The 17906-nt window shown below is 44.3% G+C and overlaps 2 protein-coding genes across 9 annotated transcripts in view; one reads left to right on the plus strand and one right to left on the minus strand.

Moving 5' to 3' along the window:
* The window catches only part of EGFL7 (EGF like domain multiple 7), a 143443-nt gene extending 139134 nt beyond the window's left edge, over nt 1–4309 (plus strand). For all 6 annotated transcript variants that reach the window (XM_075834623.1, XM_075834625.1, XM_075834624.1 and 3 more), the window contains 2 exons: nt 1449–1608; nt 3393–4309. In XM_075834623.1, the coding sequence (XP_075690738.1) occupies nt 1449–1608; nt 3393–3415 (183 nt within the window). In that variant the 3' untranslated portion in view covers nt 3416–4309. The remainder of the gene's footprint in view (nt 1–1448; nt 1609–3392) is intronic.
* Nucleotides 4310–6116: 1807 nt separating this feature from the next.
* The window catches only part of AGPAT2 (1-acylglycerol-3-phosphate O-acyltransferase 2), a 29673-nt gene continuing 17883 nt past the window's right edge, over nt 6117–17906 (minus strand). For all 3 annotated transcript variants that reach the window (XM_075834630.1, XM_075834628.1, XM_075834631.1), the window contains 5 exons: nt 15506–15639; nt 9965–10140; nt 9371–9466; nt 8157–8229; nt 6117–7683 (listed from right to left, as the gene is read on the minus strand). In XM_075834630.1, the coding sequence (XP_075690745.1) occupies nt 7520–7683; nt 8157–8229; nt 9371–9466; nt 9965–10140; nt 15506–15639 (643 nt within the window). In that variant the 3' untranslated portion in view covers nt 6117–7519. The remainder of the gene's footprint in view (nt 7684–8156; nt 8230–9370; nt 9467–9964; nt 10141–15505; nt 15640–17906) is intronic.

Here is a 17906-nt window from a genome sequence, read left to right on the forward strand (position 1 = left end):
CCTGCCCCCACGCGTGTTTCAGCTTCCGCCTGGGGGTGGCGCTACAACCTTAGAACGATCTATTGATGGGGTTGGTGACCAATTATGGATGACCTGGTCCATGTGAACTAATCAAATACCTTGGTCTTATCTACAGCATCACTTCATAGGAGGGTGGCGTCCTGCGATATGCCTGCCATAGATATTGTACCATGGCACTGCTATATAGAGATGTGATAAACCCCCCCCCCCCCTGTATTGATGATCCCCCCCTCTCATCTGTGTGGAATACTTTTTTAAATTGTTTGTAAACATAACATAAATGAAATAAGAATTCCATGTTTTATACAGTCGGCTTTCTCTTTATCGCTAATATAACCGCTACGTGTAGTGCATGTTACGTGATATTCTGACTGACTATAAATGAGTATCCGGCACACCAATTTTGAAACAAAGGTATTTTTTATTTTGTTTTGGTTTTTAATGCCAGTGGCAGAGTACAACGTTTCAGTCTAAGTGACCTTCATCAGGCACTGAGCCGTGCTGGGAAACTGAATTGACGAGCGCTGGTGGTGCTGATAGCGGCTGGCCGCTGTATCATGGCGCTGGTGATGAAGGTCACTTAGACTGAAACGTTGCACTCTGCCACTGGCATTAAAAACCAAAACAAAATAAAAAATACCTTTGTTTCAAAATTGGTGTGCCGGATACTCTTTTATATTTATGTTTGGGTTGGGCCCCTCACCCTTCCACGTATCTGGTGCTGTCTGAACCTATACACAAATATTCTGACTGACTCCTGTATTATATCTGCTCTGACATATATTACAATGTAACACAGGCAGTGATTTTGTTCGTAGCCTCATAAACGGTCATGTATAATGAAGATGGTAGGACTTCATTTTGGATATTATTGTCTGATGACGTTCATATTTAGACCGGAACTTTACCTCACTGTGGATTGTTAATAAATAGTTATAAGCAGAATCCTCCCTTCGTCAGTCTCATTTCCGGTTTTTAGAACACGCCTAATGACATAAATAATAGGGGTGCGTGCACAGTACTGGGTCCCTCACGAGGGGGAGATCTGGTGTTTGCCTTTTTAGGCCTCCTGTACATGTAGCAGGTTTATTGCAAATTTTCCACCTGCAAATCCACACAAAAAATCTGCAACAGACGACCGTCACAGGCAAAGGATGGGGCTTTAAAATAAATCTCATCCACATAGAAATCTGAGCATGCTGCCGATTTTTAAACTTGCCGCATTCTCATTCTGTGCAGGACGTTCACGTTTTTCAATGTAAAAGGGGTGAATCCCGCTGCAAATCCCGCTACATGTATGAATATCCTTATAATACCTTCCGTAATGTCCGCAGTCCCGATACACAAGAATGGATGATTGAAGGACCAACGTGTCGCTCTGATTGTCTCCCGGGAGGTCACTGATTCCCTGTATTCTCTCCGTACAGAAACTGCAGTTGGTTTTGGCTCCGTTTCACAGTCTGTCGAACACATCCCCTGAAGAGAACCTGAGCCCCATCACGTTCCTGACGCATTCCTTCCAGCAACTTGACAGGATAGACTCACTCAGCGAGCAGATCTCATTCTTGGAAGAGCGTCTGGAGACATGTAAGTATGGCACGCTGCAGATCTGTCATCGGAAAACAAAAAGGTTTGGAGACTTCCCATAGAGAAAGTGGTGACATTTTTGGCCATGCTCCCAAGAACATCACCTAGAAATCAGTACTGGGGACGTTGGATTGTATAATATTGAACATAGAGTAGGAATTCCCCCGCCATTGCCCTGCAAAGAAAATCCAGTAGTATTAGGTACACTAAGGAATTGTCATTTAAGCATTTCACCAATACATTCTGGAACAAAGCTTCCAAACCAAGCTGCATTTAAATACACAACCTCACTTTACAACCGCTGCAAACTGCACATATTCATTATCCTTAGGGTGTAAATGGCACCAGTACTTGTTTCATCTGTACAAGCTACGAAGGAAAAGATGAAACCACAAAGCCAGTCAATTCTGCCCAGCGCCAACCAGCACATGAGAATACATCTTATACGACATCTTATTAGATTCCCTTATTTAAAGGTCCAGTAAGCCGTTCAAAATTTCAGTGTCATCCCCCAAGTAATGTCACACAGCACACAGATTCACTATTCTCTTAATGTTGGTTCCTCCTTGTCCTTACTTTTAATTTTAGCAGGTCGGTTTCACATCCGTTTATTCTTCCTGCCTCCATATTATTGCGCCCTAATTAGTAATGACGATTAAAATATCAGTCTAGCAGCTCACGAGTGTCTTCTAAAAGCGTCCGTCCGTCCTGGCGCAGCGATCAGACGCAGTAACGACCTCACACCGCGCCGGCCACAGCAGCAATGGTCGTCTGCTTAGTAATTAGGTTCAGTTTTTACAGTCAACAATATCCAGTCTGCTCGCCGGCTTCCACGTGTTTATTTCTGCTCTGCGCTTATTAGGACGCCATCCAATAATCGGAAATCACAAACTGTCCTTATGATCCTAATCCAAATCTCGTCACAGCTAATGAAGCATCTGAGAGGGTGGAAGGGCCACACATAGCACAGGTTTAAATATCCCACTAGACATGACAATTATTGAATATTTTCCCAACCGCGATCTCCACGGGGCTAGTAACTATAAACTCATGGAAAACCTCACATCTACAATAGATTCTCCCCTCCTGGGAAAGCAGACTCCCTGGTAATTACACCGCAGCCGCAAAGAAAGAAGATTATTACATTAAACCTGGTTAATTACCCGGCGTAGACGAGTCGCATCGTCTTTCAGATCTATCACCTCTTCATTCAGTGTTCAAATTCTGTTCTGATTAATTTAATATTTCTTTATAGTGAGGAGTTCAGTAATTCTAATACAGCGCTCCAAATCCTCGGCCACACAGAGTGACATTGTAATATTCTGGCTGCAGCCACTACATGAAGATTTATTATTGATTTCAATGGGAGCTGCAGATATGCCCCTTTAGGGTGCGGTCACACATGGCATATTTGCTTCGTATTTTCGCAGCAGAAAAAAAATCGCTGCAAAAAACTTTACAATATAATCCTAGGAGATAAATATTCCGCAGCGCAAGCGATTGAGAAATATAAGGCGCAGAATATTGTAAACTTTTCCGCAGCACAAATACGAGGAAAACATGCCGTATGCGATTTCACCGCGAAGCTTAACTAGTGAATGCAGCAACACATATCGAAACATCGAAATGCCACTAAATAGTGTCCCTTCCCCCATGACTACATATACATATATGAAGCCTCAGGTTGGGATGAACTTGTGTAATGTTTGAATTATTTTAGGCTTTTTAAGAGATTATTTGTTTCTGAAAATTTGTGACGTTAGCTTTTTTTCTTCTTGTTTTAGGCTCCTGCAAGAATGAGCTCTGACCGCCACAAATAATATGAAACATCAGGGATGAGCCGCACAATCCGTCAGCTCCAGGTATCTCACAACACAACGTTACTGTATATTGTTTACAGTCCATATCAGCACAAACCTCAGACCTCTGCAGGAAGAAGAAAACACCCACCGTGGCAGCGCAAAAAAACAGCCGTGGCCGGTTCACGCTGCAGCCTGGCTATAGTGGCTCGTGTGCGCTGGTCGCATGTGATGACACGTTACAAAAAGAGGCTGCATTGAACAATAGGTGGGTTGTCTAAATGCTGCTGGTTGATTTGGCCAAGTAGCTGTACGCTAAATGATGGGCAAAATCACCACCTAAAATTGAAGTCAGAAATGTGTTACTTTCTTTGTGTAAATGAATTGGATTTTACGCAAAATAACCGTGAGGAGAGCGCAATATAAAGAAAAAGTCGACAAATCGCAACCGAATAAGTAAAGAAGGGAATGCCGACTACATATCGAGAGGACACCGCAGATGAAGAGCCTAAATTGTTAGTCACATATCACGTTAACGCAGTCAAAATCCAAAATATTTTTAAAACCACTGTTTTTTCACGGTACCGTTTTGTAGAAATAAAATGTTTTTAATGATGTATTTGTTTGAATGTTTTGCTGCATAATAAAATATAATCTGCACAAAGTGATGTGATGATGTCCCTTTAAAACCAAGTAACGGTCGGAGCTATGAGAGAATTGTTAGCGTCAATGGGGAAAGTCATTTTCAAGAATCTCCTGTTCCACTTTTTCTGACACCGTTGAATGTGTCGGAAAAAGTGGAAAGGGCGTTAGAGTATTGGGTGCCAACAAACAGAAGCTGACACAACCGTACACGACATCAGTTTGTTTGTCTTTTAATAAAATCATTCTGGTTTCATGAACATTTTCACACTTGTCTCATTTACTACCACAACCTCCAAGTCACCGACTTCATTATTTTCCTAAATCATTAGAAACCATTCTGTACAATTACAGCACATTGTGGCACGATATGCAAATTACAGAGCGGGGAAACACAGTCATTAAAGGGGCCCTGCACGTCTGGATGCCTCTGACCTCACCCATACATTTTGCTCACTACATAGGGGGCACAATGGTAGATCTTTAGGGTTCCCTAATCCGGATGAAGGTCGGGGGGTTTACTTCAGAGTCTAGCCCCTTTAACCCCTTAAGGACACGGCCAATTTTGGCCTTGAGGACAGAGCAATTTTTTTTACATTTCCCTCTTTGCATCCCGACGCTCATAACGCTTTTATTTTTTGTACGACGTAGTTGTATGAGACTTTGTTTTTTGCGGGACGAGTTGTACTTTATGTACGTACCATTTTTTGGTACAAATACATTATCGTTTAATTTCTATACATTTTTAATTAGATTAAAATGCAGAAAAAAAGCAGTTGCGCAGCAGTTTTAATATTTATTTTTTTTACACCATACACCAATCATCATAAATAATGTTATACATTTGTTGTACAGGTTGTTACGGTCGGGGCGATACCAAATATGTCTATATTATTTCATGTTTTGGGACTTATATTTGAAAAAGTTTATTTATTATAAAAAATGTGTGTTTCTGTGGATTTTATTTACTTTTTATTTATTTATTTACCATTATTTATTTTTTTACATTCATTTAACTTTTTTTTTTAATCCCATAAAGGGATTTATCATTTTTATTTTTATTTTGTAAATGTAATGTACTGGCATAGATCTATATGCCAGTACATGAGCCTGTTACTGATTGTACACAGGCAGTTGTTAGGGCATACCTCAGCATGCCCTAACAACAGGAAATATGTTCAGACAGCCCTGGGGTCCTTCACTGGACCCTGGGCTGTCTGGCCATATGAGTTGTGGGCTTTGATCGCGTCACAGTTATTTTCTGTGACGCGATCAATGTGCAGTCCCCCCTCTTTGAACGCCGCGATCAGCTGTCATCGCGGCGTTCAATGGGTTAACAGCGGAGAGAAGATGTTTCTCTCCTCTCCGCTGTCAGAGCGGGGCCGTGGCTGTGTATTACAGCCGTTGCCCCGCTCTCGATCGCACACACAGAGACGGCAGAGACTGCTGTCACACAGGACGAGTATGCTCGTCCTAATGCGCAAAGTGCTCGCCGCTCAGGACGAGCATACTCGTCCTGTGTCGGCAACCAGTTAAAGGGAAAATTAAAAACAAAACATTTCAACAACCGTTTCATACATCTGATGGAATATGTAAAAAAAAAAATAATCCATGCACCAGCAGCATAAACTACCGCATTTAGATGTATGAAACCGATTTTTATTTGCAGATTTCTCAAACAAATCTGCTGCGTGTGAACATACTGTGAATCTGCTGCAACATTCAGAGTAAAGCAGCATTGATTTGATTCACTCTTTGTTTCGAACGTTCCAGTGCTCTATCGTTTTTCTGGTCTAGGGTCAAGGTCTCCCTAGTGTTATTGATCACGTCATTTCCCCTTTAAAATCGGAATGTTATAACAAAACTTTGGCATCAATGTATAAAAATACATACATATAATAGTATAGAAAGTGTGAACAGTGCAAACAGCTTAATATACATCAAATTTATATAAGAAAAATAGAATCAATGCTGCCTGCAATTAATAATCACAATGCTAGTCTGTAATTAGAAACTAATAAATTACACTGACAAGGGCTAAAGCCACACACAGACTAAACTTCGCTGATTCTCCTCACCGATGTCGTGGGAAAGGAGGACAGGGCATGTCAAATTTTAACATGCTCGATCCTTTATTCCCGGAGGTGTCTGGCCGCAAATTACTCCCCTCTCTCCACTGACATAAGCGTGCAGGTGAGGCCGTGCGTGAATGCTTATGGGGGAGTCGGGAGAAATAACTGTCGACCGACCGTTATTTAATGTGTATGGCCACCTTATAACTGAGCTGTCATGGAGGCCCCACCAACCTGAGATGGTCTTTCCCTGTGAAGCGGTTACACCGTAGGTGCCAACATATGGCAATGATAAGTAACAAATGGTCTAATTGTTAAACAATACGATTGTAACGTTTATGCAGCCGCCATACGAGAAAATGGTAGTAGATGTGTACCAGTGTGTATGCCTTTTTAACAACCAGCATTCTAAGGCCCCATGCACACAAACTTGCTTTTGCGGCCGCAATTCCCCCAAAAATCCACGGGAGAATTGCGGCCCCATTCATTCGGGCCGTGCACACAACTGTGGTTTCCATGGCCCGGGAGCTCGGACCGCAGAAAGTACGGGCGTGTTCTGCGGTCCAGGCTCATGTGGCCATGTGCACGGCCCGTGTTTTGCGGGCGGCTCGCGGGTGGCACTCCGCTGCCGGCCGACCCGAAAATCACGGCCATGCACATGGCTACAGTCGTGTGCATGAGGCCTTAGAGTGAAAAATACTGGATTGCTTATTATATTGGGGGGACAGACTGACCTGTGTATGGTGGCCTTGTGCTTCTGTTCAGTCCACAAACAGGTTCAGGGGTTCAAATCTCAGGTATCCGCAGCAGCTCCTGGGGTTTGCCCCCATGACAGTCTCTTTAAGAAGGATAAAAAATATATATAGTTGGTGCCAGGAGACCACTCCACTCAGCGCTTATAATTGTGCCCTGAAATGTATATTTTACAATATATGGGCAAATCCTGCTCTCAGCTTTTCCCTTACAAAGGAGTGCAGCCGGCATGTCATAGACCTCACTGTGGTCTGGCATCATGGAGTGCTCACCTTTCAGGCATCAACCCCATTTGGCACCACAAGGTCTTTAAATCTGCTAAATGGGACTTTTTGCCACTTGTGTAGGAACTCCGTCTCGTTCTTAAAATACTTGAGTAAAAAAAAAAAATACTAGCATTTCCTATTGACATTAGAACAGATAAACAGTAAAGTCCCAGTGAGCATTTTACCTGCAGGAACAGTTCCATGAACGATGTCGTCACCTCAGTCAAACAGAGATTGTGACATTTACATCTTTTTTCCAACACACAGTAATGAAGCAGCTTGGATTATTTTGTACCTCGCAAGTTTTGGAGGAGCAGGCACGTGGTGCATAAGACCAGGGTGGTCTCCGTTGCTGGGTCTCAGTCTGTTATCAATGGATCTATTGGCTTGAAGTGCTTTGTTTGATGGGGGTGTACGGTTTACCCGAGAGTCTGAAGTAGACCTGCCTCATCTCATGGAAGCATCGCTCTGTCAGGTCGGAGATGTCCTCTTCCTTCACTCCTGAAATGTCTATTTTCGGAAGAATTTCTACTTTGATTTTCCCTGAGAATTAAAATAAGTAAATTGACTCATCCTGCCCTCACCTCAAACATTATTGCAGAAACTAAATCCCATTTAAACATTAATAATTGCAAATGCAGGAAAAATGATCAGTAAATATTCTTACATTTAATAAACTAGGTGGATTAATGATCACGTTTTACAATGTACGTGTATGACGTGACTGAGGTACCAGCAGGTGGCAGCGATCATCCTCCGCTCGTCCCCCATGGCTCGGTCATACCTTCTGCTAACCCCCGGAACATTCATATCGGTTCCTTTTTGCTTTCCCTGATAAATGTCTGCAGGTCCCTCCAGCCGCTCAATGTGATTAAGTCCCCACAAGCTGCAGAAAGCAACTAATCCCCCCCCCCTCCCTTCCACTATAAGACAGATCTAGAAAGCAGATGCCACCCACAAAACAGGCCTAATAGCCAAATCTCAGCCCCCCTGCCCACACACGTCTATTTACATACCGCCCGTGAATAAACTCTTCTTGCTGTCATAGAAGCTGGTGAAGGAGGAATACACCACAGGGACGATGGGAACCTAGAAAAGCACAGACATCTTGTTTTAAACAGATACCAGTGAGATGTAAAGGTATCAGACCCCGAGACACGGACTTCTATGACTGTGGCATATGCGTGCCAGGGTTGCCAACATGTTTTCTTTTTTTCAGGACAATTTATCCACAAATCCTGGACATCCAACATTTTTTTACGGATAAAACCAAAATGCGTCAAATCTAAGTATCACACGTCTAGAGCCGAGACTACGGATATGAACACATTAGCAGCATGTACTGCGACCGCTTAAATAATGACTATTATAATCCAAATAATCTGTAGACGCCCCTCCAATTAGAAAAAAAAATCATAGTCATATTAATTGTTGTTATGAACCCTGGAAAAAAGTCCCCTATTTTTATGGACTGTCCAGGAATTTATATCTGTTTCTGGGAACGCTGCGTGACAAACAAGGAAAGTTTGGGGGAGCCGGTCTAAACGCTGATGGCAGCCATGTTGATTTTTCCCCAGCTTTCCCAGAAACAGATATAACTTAAGGGACTAATTAAACAGAATGTTACCTATGAGATGCAGTTCTACTGTCCCCCATTTCCTTGAACCAGACTTTGGGGTGCTGTGTGCAGCTTTTGCTTACCAGCTGTGTCTCTCCAGATCTTGGTCAGGTCCCCCCAGACACTGCGCCACCTGCCCAGCTGAATCATGTAGCAGAGAAGCAGCGTCCCACTCAGAAATCTGTGCACCGTACACACGGTCTCCATATAACCCTTCGGCTACATTCGCAGACAGATTTACGCGCGTAAATCTGTCCATGTGTGTTGCGTTTTGCATCAGTGTGCTTTGCGAGTGTGGCAAGTGTTTTTCACGCAATTGCAAGAATTTTTTTTTTTTTTTTTTTTTCAATTTAATTGGTGCATAAAACACGGGCAGAACACGGACGTGTGTCCCTGGTTTCCACGCACCCATTGTCTTCAAGTCGCTGCATGAAAACGCACACGTGTGAATAGCCCCATTGAAATCAATGGGGCCGAGTGCTGTGTGTTGTTTCAATGCACAGCACACGGAGGAGAATCGCGCTCATGTGAATGAGCCCTTCTTGAATCTCATAAAGCCCGTTCATTGTGTGATTGCAGAGATAAGTGATTGTCACCAGATCTGTGTATTACCTTTGCCTGTAGAGCGAGATGAAAAGCTCCTTTCTTGAACGGCAGCAAATCACCGCTGTTATTTCTGGTCCCTTCAGGATACACCCAGACCTTCAACTACAGGGGGGGAGAAAAATATATATACACAGCACACTGCAAACACAAATGCCACCTAAACACTATAAATAAATCTGCATTGCTGCTGAATCTACTTACAATAGGGAGGTTCTTAGCGCTTATTTTGATCAAATTGTGTGAGCCCACCTGCCACGACAAGGCGACCTTTATAAGGTGGGTCCCTACTCTGCTCATAAACCCAGAACTAGGACTAAGCCTACATATATACCTGGGGATGGTCGGAACCAGCATTCAACTAATTAAAATCGCCCAGGGCAGAATGGGAGGAGTGCAAGATCAAAAAATGGAGGAAGTCACTAACCCCACATAGATGCAATACATAAGAGACAACAAAATATATATACGCAGCAAAATCCCTAAACTGAATGAAATCAGCCCAAAAAGTGTGACGTGATTGTCAATAAGCGATACAATTTTAACAATTTCCAGTAATGGACAGTGTTTTTTAAAGATGTACAGGACTCATTCAAATCTTACATTGTCATCGATCATCGCTTGCGCTACTCCAGCCATGACTGACTTGGCGTCACGTGTTCGCTTCCTGTTGATGTAAATGACACCTCCGAGATAGGTGATCAGGCCTACAGAGCCGGCAAATATTAATTCCCTCTTGGCGATCTGTACGCAGCGATCCGGCAGGATTTCCATCAAACCTACATGAGACATAAAGAAAGGACTATAACCGGGTGATACATTTACAGATTCACTGTACATTACCCATAATGCAGCAGATCTAGGAACCACTAAAATTTGACTTTTTATTAGAGAATTTTTGAAGACACTGATAACCTATTGACAGGATGATCATATGATAAGTCAAAGGGGCGGAGCTCTGACAACCGCGAGCCATAATCAAAAGCATAAGTCGCAGTATAAAGCCGCTACTATCCTATAGTCTACAGTACGTGACAATGTAGTGAGTCTCATGAACCCCTCATTATTTGTTAATCTGCTCCTGAGAATGTGATGCCCGAGTGGTGTATTTTAGGTGGAGCTGCCCTTTAACCCTGATCACGGAGCATCTCCTTCCTTTACATTAGCAGCTCCGCTCACAACCCTGATGTGTAATGTATCACGCACCATCACTGTATTCAGCACAAGGACTTATACAAGGAGCGCATCGTTTCAGTAAAGTCACTGTCAATCTACAGGATAAGACGGAGATAAAGGCAAGAACCGGCCATAAGATTTGTCTGCAGACACAATGAGATCTACGCGCTAAACCTTCATACATCTGCAGAAAAACATGGCTGCTTTCTGCCAAAAACAGTGCCGCACATGTCCACAGGTTGTGTGTGGTATTGTAGCTCAGCCATATTCACTTCAATGGTGCTGAGCTGCAATACCAGACACAGCCCCCGGACAGGGGTGGCGCTGTTTTTGGAAGAAAGCAGCCATGTTTTTTCTAATCCTGTACAACCCTTTTAATATCAGGACTCAACCAATCACATAGGTGAACGGATATACGACTGACTATTTTAAGGGGCTCATCCCTTATTAAAAAGTTCAGCAAATTCCGAATAGTCTGAGTCATGCATTTTTGATTTGTCACCATTTTCAAGATCTCAGCATGCTGTCAGCAAATGGAAAGTTTCTAGTTTACATCCAGGACCTGAAAAGCTGTACAGACCTGATACTTTTCACAAGTAAGGGTTTGTTACAATGTATCAGTGTAGACAATACTCTGTAAGATAAGCACAACAGCAGCACAAATCTCTGCCCTTTTCTGAAGGTCTGATACAATGTATCAGTGCAGGTAAAATGTATCAGCCTGGAGTCCACATCACAGATTGTCTAGATTGGATACATGTGAGAAACATTTGTTCTGCACAGGTTTTCTGCTGCTGGAACAATTTTCAATTCAATTACAGCAAACAGAGATTTTGTAAATTGTGAGGAATTGAAATTAAAAGTCTATTAGAACGCTGCAGTACTATTGCATAACATTTAGTTACAGAATGAGAAGCTTTATTTACATAAGACTGGACATCAGGACCCTCCTGTTTTGAAATACTCTGTGCTGCTGGGGACCCTGCTCTGTCCACTATGTAATTACCCACTCTGTTCCCTTCATCGAATAATTAAACCCCGTCACTGACAGTCCCACAGCAGCACAGAGTATTTAACTGGCTATAATAATACACAGCAGTATATCAGTGATTAGGAGGATGCTCTACGCAGGACATCTTTGATTTTTCTAGCTGCCACCAGCAGTGAAGGGGTTACTGATAAGATGATGAAAAGTCGCAGTGTTATTAGCCATTTATAATGCATCTTTAATGAGTTCTGCTGGAGCCATTTGCGATCTAACGAGCCGGACCCTTTGATTAGAACGTGAGACCGATCTGTCCAGATATTCCTTGTGCCGCAGGAACATTGTGATTAATTGCGGCCGCTCCGGGGAAGATTCTCACCACAGCAGCAAGTTCAGCGTTGACCGTGAGCGCAGAATAAAGTCTGAATGTAGAATCTGGTTTTATAATCCAGCAAACATCTCATACATTGAGCTTGTACAAGGCCTGACGACATTCCAGATTATCAGAAATGCTGGACCAAAAGGGGTGCAGGAAAGATGGGGGCTGTACTGCCTGTAGCTGCTGATCTCCACCCCAGGACCCCCCTGCAATTTTTTGCTAATCCTTCTTTGGGATGATTTTTGACCGTTGCCGGATTACTAGGAGTTCTGGATTAGTGGAATGGTGTAAAGGGAAGTGTTTTATATATGGATGTGTGTATATATGTATCGATTGTCCCATCAGACTTAGGTTTGGATTTACACATATGCCAATGGGAATATGGCCCGGGTGATGATATACAACAGTTGGCTCCAGTCGGCTGCACAGTCTTGTTTACAATCTGAAGATTTCATCGTCTTGTTTTCTACCCTCCGGGGGCTGTATCCCACGTCACAGGAGATTCCCACGCGTGCCCCCTCCCCTGCATGGGCATGAGTTTGGCGCAGTGATGTCATACAGAAGTGCACGGAGAGGGTTTAATAAGACAAGCAGGCCGGCTGAGCTCCCTCTTGCTTCCCTATCACCACCAACGCAGGACCCCCTGCCCCCTCTGGGTCACCGCTAAATATCCTCCCCCTCTCCATGTGCAACAGCAGCTGCACTGAACTCTCTCTCCCCCTATACTACGGGCATTTCCCCTGGTCATTACCCTGCCCTTCTCCCCATACATTTAACTCCTGGTATTATATTCACCCCTTTTACTACCTACACATCCCCTGGGAACCCTTTCCTTCACTACAACCTGCATATTCCCCAGGTTTAACCCTTTACCTCCTACAGTTTCCACCCGGTATTTTACCCTTCACGCCCCTTCTTGCCCCAACTGTACAAAAGTTAACCCTTAAGTTACAGGGACAGTTAAAGCCAGTTAGGGGTGGGACAGAGAGGATAGCGTGAGTTAGGGTTAGGGATATGTATTGAGGTATAATGATCCTATACCGTGAATATTTACCGTGTCGTGTATTTTATGTTAGTTAAGAAATATTGCTTTTATTTACTATACTAGTGTGTCGTGAATCCCTGCGTACGTACGTACACACACACACACACACACATATAGGCAAGGAGATAATCGTAACACAAGGAAAAAGGTAGGGAAGCCGGGCATAACCCTAGTGACCCTAATAAAAGGAGGTGGTAGTGGTAGCGGGTGACAGTAGCTCAGTGAACTCCACTAAATAACATATGCAGCTATGGAGCCGTCCCCATCTACAGTCTCCAATGCATCATCCCCATTAATATAAGTAGATGCTGTTACACCGGAGACAGCGCTGTGCCCCATCTTTGGCCTCGCCCTTCACAAGGCCCTGATAAAACCGCGCGTTCTCCGGCAGGAAAACTAACATTAGTCTTTTATCGTAGAACGCCAGACTCTGCCACACGGTGAATTTTATGTTATTTTTTTCCTTCTTAATAAAAACAAAATACCTTTCAAAACTCTGGAAATAAAAATCAATACTTTCTTAGCGGAGAGGCTGAGATTAGAAGCCGCGCCGCACTCCTGAGACGTATCCATTTTTATCACCTGGACAGTTAATATCTTAACTGTTGGTAGCAGCTGATTCATCACAATCTAATAAAACAGAGGAGGGCAGAAACTATAGAGGGGGGCACATAATGTATCTGCTAAATACGAGAGGAGAAGGCACAGGCAATTATTGGACTGGGGAATAAGAGACCATTTGTTTGGGCCCTGCAGCCTTAAACTGAACGCCAGGACAATTGTGACTCCAGATGTGCGGAGAAAGAAAAACGCTTCATTTCCAGAGATGAATACGAGTCGGCTCCACACGGCCTGTGCAATGGTTTTCAGTTGTGCTAGAACCGGATTACATGTTGGACACAATGTTTTTATTTGATGTATTATATGGACTTATTGCTTGTTACTTGAACATAAGAGGTTTGGCATTTCTTATTATAAAGTTCTTTACATTTCCAAGGCACTTTTTTTTCTAATCGGGTAACAGATGGGGGCGCTGTTGCATGGCTCTCCATGGAAAATGATTGCTATTGCTAGTGGTGAGCAGCGATAATGTAAGTTACAAAAAAAACTATAAACCTCTTCGATCCCCACAGAACCGTATTGTGATCTACTTCGATCACCAGAGAAGGTTACGGGTATTGCGGCCGTAATTAGGACACTAAAATGTGCCCATATTAAGGCCGTGTGAAGAGCTGAAAACGTCTAATCAGCAACAAGAGATCTGTACGTCTTAATTCAACGTTTTAGAAAAGGAGATGCTTTCCCTTTAATTCACAACTGAGGCTGCCATATTTTGGGATAAGTATTAGACCGGATATTGCACCAGTGACATTACGGCTGAACCAGCAGAAGAAAAATCAATGGGCGTCAAGTTTACCATTACTCCATTTCTTCAGGCGGTGAATACAAAAGAAGCGACGCTTCGTATTATGCAGTCGTTTTTCTCAAGCTGATCCAGTCATTATGTCGATTTACAACAAATTACAAAGCAAAGAAAACCTCATCACAGAATTGAGGAGGTAAATCAGGTTCCTATTCCCAGTATGCACGCTTTGCCATACAGACTCTGCCGGACTCCATGTATATGGAGATATTCTCCGCTAGAAGTAATGCTTCCTCCTACCTCTGAACACGGAGCAGCTACGTACCAACCAGACATTAAAAACCTCCATGAGACCAGGGGCATACAGAGGTCCAGTGTAAGGCCTCATGCACACAAACTTATTTTTTACTGTCCGTAAATACTGGCCCTTGGTCACACGTATTCGACCCGTACTTACGGGCACGTTTTCGCTGCACAATTACACTGCACTAATCGGCAGCCCCTTCTCTCTATCAGTGCAGGATAAAGAGAAGGGGCAGCCGTTTCCGTAATAAAAGTAAAAGAAATTCATACTTACCCGGCCGTTGCCTTGGTGACGCGTCCCTCTCTTGACATCCAGTCCGACCTCCCTGGATGACGCAGCAGTCCATGTGACCGCTGCAGCCTGTGATTGGCTGCAGCGGTCACATGGGCTGAAACGTCATCCCGGGAGGTCGGACTGGAGGAAGAAGCAGGGAGTTCTGGGTAAGTATGAACTTCTATTTTTTTTTACACATTGATCTATATTGTGATCGGTAGTCACTGTCCAGGGGGCTGAAACAGTTACTGCCGATCGCTTAACTCTTTCAGCACCCTGGACAGTGACTATTTACTGACGTCTCCTAGCAACGCTCCCGTAATTACGGGAGCCCCATAGACTTCTATGGGCTTGCCCGTGCCGTAATTACGGCCTAAAATAGGACATGTTCTGTATTTTTTAACGGCCCAGGCACCTTCCCGTAAGCATAAGGAGAGGTACCCGTGGCCAATAGAAGTCTATGGGCCCGTAATTACGGGCCCGTGATTTCGGCCGTTTTTACGTTGGTGTGCATGGGGCCTAAGACTCCTGCACCTCTATTGCAGCCCTATCACGGCCGTGCGCATAAGCCCCAATAGTACAGCCCTAAAATCAGCACAGTGTGTTACCGCCATCTTACCCATCATGTCCAGGATGCTCTGATGGTTGGAGATGATGACGCAGGGTCCATCAATCTGAAAGTTCTTCAAACCTTTGACCTCAAACCGCACACCAAACACATATTTCATGGTCCGCACAAATGCCCGGATTACCCTAAGTAGGAGGAAACAAGAAAAATCTGAGAACTGGATCTTGCACCCTACCGAGGCTTCTAACAAATGCTCTAAAATACATCAGATCATTCTGCACAGGTTTCATGCAAAATGTAATAAAATAACCCCCCCCCCCCAATGATTCATCATGTGAAGGAACACTATTCCTTCCCTAGACTTTTGTACAGTCGTCCCCACCAGCAGACCTCCCAACTCTCAAGTATCACAAAGATGGATAACCAATGCGGCGTGTGCAGCACGGAATTTTTTTTCCTTTTAAACCACGCCTCTAATCCCACCCAATCCCCGCCCATTGACACCAGATTCAGCCCACACAGTGCCATGCTTAGTGCCTCCCACACCGTATAATACCAAATAACTGCCCCACACAGTATAATGCCCTTTAGCTGCCATCATACAGCATAATGCCCCCATAGTTGCCACCATATAGTATACTGCCCCTTAGATGCACCCATATATTATAATGCCCATATAGATACCCCAATGCAGTATAATGCACTAATTCCACATACAGCATAATGCCCCTATAGCTGCCCCCATACAGTACAATTCCCCCTTAGCTGCCCCTTGTGTCAGTGTCCTTGTAGATAGTGACAGTACCCATGTAGATAGTGCCCATGTACATAGCGCCACAGTGTCCCCTGTAGATAGTGCCCCTATATAGTGCCAGTGTCCATGTAGATAGTGCCACCACCCTGTAGATAGCGCCATTGGGACTCCCTCTAGGAGCAAAATCCCCAGCCGAGCATAGGCCGGGGATTCCGCTCCTAGAGGGAAGCCCTGATCTGTCGGCTCTGGCCGGGGATTCCGACAATGTACTGACGACAATGTCCATATATGGATAGTGACCTCAGGGGTTTCCTCTAGGAGCGGAATCCCCGGCCAGATCATTCGGCAACGGGGATTCCGCTCAAAGAATAGCCACTAATTCTGAAGCAGGGAACCATCAGCTCCTTGCTTCAGAATTAGTTCAGAGCGGAGGATCAGAGGGAACTCCTCCGTTCGTCGAGGACTCCCCCGACACAGCGCTACTTTAAGCTCTGTGCTCGGGGAAGCCCTTGACGGTACTGTCCATCTATGGACAGTGACATTAGTGGCTACTCCTTCAGCGGAATCCCCGTTGCCGACTCTGGCCGGGGATTCTGCTCCAGGAGTAGCCACTGACGTCACTGTCCATAGATGGACAGTAACGTCAAGGGCTACCCCGAGCATGGCACTTAAAGTAGCGCTATGGCGGGGGATTCCTCGGCGAGCAGAGGAGCACCCTCTGCCCCTCCGCTTGCCCTCTGCTATGAAGTAATTCTAAAGCAGGGAGCTGATGGTTCCCTGCTTCAGAATTAGTTTGACAGCGGGGCATACCCCTGGCCGCCCGGGACAGCGGTTTCCCCACCAAAAATCATAAAAATTTAAAAATCTAGAAAGTTAGAACGGAGAAAGAAATATCTGAATTTTTAAATGGTAAACCCCCGTCTTAACTCTCACTCTGATGATAAATCGAATGCCTCATGCACACGCGCGTTGTGCCACTCCCGACGTTTTTGACGGAATCCGAGTGGCCCCTGATGGTCTTCACGGACCCATTCACTATAGCGGGTGAAACGGGCCCGTAAAAAACGATCTGAGTCTCCGATCCGAGGAAAGATAGAACATGTTATATCTTTCCTCGGATCACTGACGGGACTCGGACGGCGCACACGGTCGTGTACATGAGGCGCAAGAAAAGTATTAAGTGTGCCCAGTGTAGTGAAGAAAACACATTGTACAATGATACAAATATTACATCAGATGGAATAACATTCTGCCGCCACCTGCTGGTCAATAGTGGTACATCATCAATAAAACATTTGTCAATCTATCATCATTTGTGTTTGCATTTTACATTTGAGCCTCTTTGTACCACGCTGTACAACATCATAGAAGATAATAAAATAGTAATTTTCATCATCCATCCTCCTCAGAATCGGAAAATCCGAATCCTGACAAATCCCAATACTTCAGGAAAGCAGTCACCACATCTTCCCCCAGTTTGTCTTTCACTGTACATGCTTCTGACCCTGAACACTCTGCACCCCAATTGATGGTTTCCCTACCTCTGACACATCCAGACGATAGAAAATGACCACAAATACTGGCGCTATTTCGTTTTTGGCCCTTGGAAGCGGAGATCAGGACAAGAAGAACTACGCAGTCCCCGGGAGGTTCCACATGAATCAGCACCTAGGCTCGCATGAATTGGAGCACCGGAAG

Source organism: Rhinoderma darwinii, chromosome 8 (genome assembly GCF_050947455.1).
Source record: "Rhinoderma darwinii isolate aRhiDar2 chromosome 8, aRhiDar2.hap1, whole genome shotgun sequence".
Lineage (NCBI taxonomy): Eukaryota > Metazoa > Chordata > Amphibia > Anura > Rhinodermatidae > Rhinoderma > Rhinoderma darwinii.